At 43.6% G+C, this 6,000-nt stretch overlaps 1 protein-coding gene across 1 annotated transcript in view; it reads right to left on the bottom strand.

Annotated features, from left to right (window-relative positions):
• Positions 1–493: 493 nt before the first annotated feature.
• LOC137413198 (15-hydroxyprostaglandin dehydrogenase [NAD(+)]) overlaps positions 494–6,000 on the bottom strand; it is a 519,074-nt gene continuing 513,567 nt past the window's right edge. The window contains exons 6-7 of the mRNA XM_078769975.1: positions 1,549–1,709; positions 494–904 (exon numbers count right to left, since the gene is read on the bottom strand). Of these exons, the coding sequence (XP_078626101.1) occupies positions 781–904; positions 1,549–1,709 (285 nt within the window). The 3' untranslated portion in view covers positions 494–780. The remainder of the gene's footprint in view (positions 905–1,548; positions 1,710–6,000) is intronic.

The following is a 6,000-nucleotide window of genomic DNA, read 5'->3' as shown; positions in this document are numbered from 1 at the left end:
CCGGACAGCAGATCGACCTGGACAGAAAACTTGCAACGTGTACTGAGTATAGTGATCGATTAGAAAATGAGGTGAGAACAAGAGTTTCTGCCACACAATCAGATCTGGATTGAATGTATCACCAGCACTGTTGCACATCATTCATAAGCAAATGAAACATCCAATCCAAACTGCCAAGTCAAGTACAGCCACTGCAGCCAATACCCAGGATGAATCATTTCTGCATGTTGTTTCCGAAATTATTGATAACCTCGGTCGTATGTGGACATCCGTTGAAACACACTTTATCAAGATGTGAGCTTGCTGCAAAACTTATAGGACATGAGTTAGAGAAAATTTGAGTATCAACTTGGGGGACTAATTCCCACCATGATTTTTAGTTACACCCCTGTATGTGTATGAAAATGAATGATGGACGTTTCAAATGAGTCGTTTAATGACATTTTGGAAGCCATCTTTAAAAATGGAAGTGTGGAAAAAAAACAAGAAGAGGAAGTGTGACAGCGAGTCAGAACAACTCTTTTATTTTTCAGATGTACAAGTATAATTTCAAGGTCACAGAAGACCTGTCACCAGGCCCAGATGTGTTTGGGGCAGGGCGTGCAATCCGTGCATTATACGTTCATTATGTCTCACACTTCACAAAAAACATGACACACACACACACACACACACACACACACACACACACACACACACACACACACACACACACACACACACACACACACACACACACATATACACACACACACACACACACACACACACACAATCCATTTATAGTAGAAGCTCAGGGAATTGCACTAACTCCGCTCCTGTGGAGGCCACCACCTTCAAAGCAGATCCATTCAGGCTCTTATCCTCCACTAACCTCATGCAGGCCTCAGCTACTGTTCTTGGCCTGTCAGAAACACGGTTGGACAGGGGATGTTATCCATTCATGGGAACAGGATTGAACAAAACAACTACAGGCTAGGCTATTGATCACAAAATAAATGTGTTCATATTCTTGTTGTGGAGGATCATCACATTGGTCGAAATGTGAGATAACAAACACAAGGTCAGTGAAAGGACACTATTGAAATAATAGGCTGGCAGGAAGGCCTAGTGGTATGTGTACTCGCCACTGAGATATATTGTCTGCATTTGAATTTTGACCCAGCTATAAACTGTCATCCTCGTGTTTCGCACGCAAGGCAAAAAACCGACATGTGAGCCATCGCTCATTTGGATGAGAAACAAGGTGTCCCATCTGGACATTAAATAGCCTGCAGTGTCGCACATTGTGGGGAGTTATCCGTTGCACTCTGGCAAATTTCAAATTATTGTGCCATGTCTCAGAGATGATGCAACGAAGTAATCTCAGAAATGATGCAGGCTGAACTGAAAATTGAATTCCTGGTCCAATATGCATACAATAACGATAACAACACAATAATGACATGAGATATCTGCCTTAGATGTGAATAACAAACATTTCCAAACCAATGAACAGCAGTCTTTTGCATAACAGTCATTGCACTCCAGGATCAATTGGTTGCTCACTCAAGTTCCTCATCCCCAAAAAATTGGTTGAAGACTTGCAGATTGCCCAGAGCACATCCAGGGCCCTTGGCTGAGATAGAGGTTTGAAGCATTGGGGTGTCTGTCGCCGAGGGGCAGAGCAGGTTTACACGCACTTTGACCCCTTCTTCCTTATTGAAGGCCTGTAAATAAAGTATTTGAGTTAAAAACAATATACTCTAGTAGCTCATGGTGGTGTTGTATGCAATTGTATGGCCAGAGCTAAACTCTTCAGGAATCCACTAATTGAAGGTCCAGGAACAATATTTGATTGGTTACACATTTCCCATTGCGGGCGAAATGGGTGAAATGACCACGCCCTTTTTGCGCGAAGTACTACCATCCGCCGTGACTGTATCTCCAGAACGGTTGGACATAGGAGGTTGCCTGACCACTCAAAATGTGCGGAATGGCCACATTATGGGGGGTCAGTAATACATTGTCATATCCAAAAGTCAATGGTTTTTAAGATAATTGCCAAAAACCGATTTCAGCATGTTACGCACCACAATTATTCCTATTGTTCCTGTTCCTATTGTTCAATTACTTGATTCCTGAATAGAAAAGTCTAGCAACAATCTGCATAAAAAACTACAATGAACCCTAATTTAGATGTTTATTGTTTGTTTCATGGCAAGACAAAATTACACAGATCGCGAGTAGGGCTCTTTTCCTAGCTTCACAGCAACAATGAGTGCACTCCAGGATCCACTGAAGTTTGATGTTACAAAGAAGTCATTTGTACCCATCCTTCCATATGTCGCAACCGAAATGGACACAATATTTACATCCATGATTAACTTTCAGGATGTCTTGAAACAAAAGAATGCCATGTCAGGGGCATTGTGGTCTGATGAAGGGGTGTATACAATCGCCAAGGAAATCCAGCTGTTGAAGCCAGATCAGTTTGGTAACATATTCCTTGGAATGGGACCTTTTCACATGGAGAAGATTGTCATCGCTTGCCTTGAGAAGTTTTTAGGCTGTATCGGTATTGATCTGGCTTTGATTGAGACTGAAGCCTTTGGCAAGCTTGTTGTAGAGAATAGTGTCATGACTGGAGGTCACTATTGCAAAGGCAAGGAGGCAATGAGTCTTGTATCAGAAGTGATGACAGTTCTTATGTTTGAGCAGTTTCAAGCTGACCAGGACAGTACTAGTTGTGAATTAGACCAGCAAATAGAGACCATGGAAACTAAGATGCAGCAGGCTTTAGATGTTGACCATGCAGAGTTCAGAGAGATTTGGGAAGAAAGCAAGATCTTACACGCAGACTTGAAGAAGTCTTTCACAGAATGGAAAGAAACGGCCTGTACTGAGAATGTGAGGTACTGGAGCTTGTTTCTGGATGAGCTGTATCCTATCCTGGGAGATCTGACACACTCTATTCGGCAAGGCGATTAGCATCTTTTCGTTTCAGCTGTGCGGATGTGCATGCCTTTGTTCTTCGGGTTTGGCCGGACAAACTATTGCAGATGGGGCACGCTGTTCCTTGAAGATTGCCTAGACATACAAAGGAAGTTCCCGGGTATCTACCGATGCTTTACAGATGGTGGATGGGTGATGTACCACACTCTCCGACAAGGCAGTGCAGTAGGATTTGACATGGCACTCGAGAAGTGTTACAATAAACCCGCCAAGGTTGCTGGAGGTATCATTGGGATGACTAGACAGAAAGAAGCAGTAGCCTTATGGAATCTCCTAAAGCATGAGAAAGATCTTCATGTGGCACATAGTGCTGTTAGCTAGATTCAAAATCCCGTCTCGGAACCGTCTCGATAAATTTTCAATTTTCATAACGGGATCTCGGGTCGGCTCGGTTCCCGGCAAAGAAAAAAAAATAAAAAAAAAATAAAAAAATAATAAGGCTGCAAAAATAATGGAATTTCATTACAATATATAAACAACAATGAAAAAAATTCATTTCTGATGTTGAGTACTTAAATTCCGACTTAGCTTCCATTTACCGGGATGAAATAAAATACACCGCCTACATGCAGATGATCGGCCACCGACGGGACCGGGTTATCTCATTACAGTTTGTATTGTCGTGTAATTTCTTGCTCGGAATGTCAGAGAGAGGGAGAAAATGTTTCTGCCCAGGCATATTCGAGTCCCGGTTGGAGTTTCATTATCATTTTGTGAGTTGTGATCGCCAAGGGGCTCGCTCCCCCCCCCCCCCTGTTCCCTCCCTCCCCCTGTTCCCCCCCCCCCCCCGTTCCCCTCCCCTCCCCTCCCCCGCCCGGCAATGCCGGGTACTTCTGCTAGTAAATTATAAAGCAGGCGGGTGTAGTGATCACCCCCCCCCCCCTCCTTATTTTGACTCTCTGACTAAAGTAAACGTAATCAACTTATCAGGCCTAAAGTGGAGATAAGATAACCAAAATACTTTCACATTCAAACCGTCACACCAAACCCCGAGGGATTCTTACAATGTATAGATTTAGCGTTGCAATTAAACATAAACGTTCATCAAAAACTCATTTCATAAAACTACATAATGTATTGTACTTGTATTAATACATTGTGTGTAGAATAATCCGTTATAAACGTGTTTTTAATCTAAATAAACATCGTCCCTCCAATCACGGGGCTCGAGCGAGTCCCTCGATATTAATGTGCTAAAGACCCTAGCAACCACATTCCGTAAGTCGTCTCCAAGGACGGACACGTGACCGCAGCGTAGAGCGGAGCGAGGCGGAGTGATACAGCGGAAGGATTCAACGGTTTAAATGAAGCCGCGATGCGGCGGATTTTCATTGTGACCTTCATCCTGATTTTGTTACTTCCGCCACCAAAGGTGGATGGAGGTTATGTTTTCACTCCTGTCTGTTTGTCCGTTTGTTTGTGAACACAATATCTCAAAAAGTTGTGGACGGATTCGGACGAAATTTTGTGGAGATGCAGCGTGTGTGACAAGGACATGATTAGATGTTGGTGAAGATCCGGATTCGGAATTCGGATTCGTTTGCAGTGCATCGTTTGTTGACGAGGGGAAAATCCTGGAACAGTGAGTTTACTTTATCTATCAAGTATCATCGTTTGTGTCAGTTCAGCTGCACGTGCGAAAAATGATGCTTGTGCAGAAGCAGAGTAATGAAAGCAAGGCTCAATAAATGCCTCTATTATGGAAAATATCTGCAAGAAGTTGGAATTTTAACCGGGATTGTTTTACCGAGAAATTGCGTCAATCAATTTATCTCGGGACCGTCCCGAGACCGTCTCGAAAGCCGAAACCGCCGGGATTTCGTCCCGGTCTCGGCTCGGTTGACAGCCCTAGTGGCACAGCTGCTGGAATGGTGTAACTTGGGAGACAAAGATGACAGTGAACTGAGCCTACACCATGAGTTCAATCCAAATTCTACGAAGATTGGCCATGATCGTGCGAAGACGCTTCTGGATTACATAAAATCCATCAACAATCCGTTCGGCGCTGGAATCAGACTTCAGAACATCTCTACTGAAGCTGACATACCCCAGGAGGTTGTTGACGGATTACTTAAATGCCTGGAAATTGGTGAGAAGAGTTATCAAGAGTTTGTTGAGACCAGATTTCAGGATAAGGAGAAGCACCTACATGATACAATCCCTACCAACCGCAAGACTGTTTTCGTGAAACATACTCCGCCCACAGCGAAGAAATCGATGGCGAAAAAGGATGCTGCAGAAACGATTAGGTACATTGACTATGCTAGAGAAAGAGGGTACAGCATGCTAGAACTCCTGAAGTATGAATTGACCAGCACATCCCAGTTCCTCACCACTGAATGTAAAGATGGCATCAAATTGAAGAAGCCCGATAAAGCCTCCTTAACCAGGGAACTTGTCAGTCAACTTCCACAGGAGACGAGGAATGTAAAGAGTGACGCTCAGATGACAATAGTGGACTTCATGGCACTTGTGCGTAAACTAGCGATGAAAAAGATGGGCCTTCACACATTCGGGGAATTGGCTGAGAGTCTTTCCAACAGCATTCTTGCTACAGGCTCCAAGTCCACAAGAATAGACATTATATTTGATGTTTATCTAAAAGCATCAATCAAGCAAATGGAACAGGCACAGAGAAGTTCTTCAGAACAAATCACTATCACCATTAGGTCTGACAATCAGAAACTCCCTGTCGATCTTGCTATGTTCTGGAGCTCAATGTTGAACAAAGTTCGGCTGCAGGAGTATGTCTTCAAGTGGATGCTGCAGAATGTCGAATCGGACAAGGAGATCTTCTTTGGAGGAGTATATGGGGGTGAATGCAGGAAACTGTTAGCTGGCATTGAAACACAGATCACAGAGCTCTCAAGTAACCAGGAAGAAGCCGACGACAGAATCATGTTCCATATTAATGATGGTGTTGTGAAACACGGGGTTCAATCAGTATTGGTTGTCTCACCTGACACAGATGTCTTTATCAACCTCATCTTCCACTTCAACAAAACC

The sequence above is a fragment of the Myxine glutinosa genome, chromosome 1 (assembly GCF_964187855.1).
Source record: "Myxine glutinosa chromosome 1, kmMyxGlut1.1, whole genome shotgun sequence".
Lineage (NCBI taxonomy): Eukaryota > Metazoa > Chordata > Myxini > Myxiniformes > Myxinidae > Myxine > Myxine glutinosa.
This window is presented reverse-complemented; position numbering and strand designations above follow the sequence as displayed.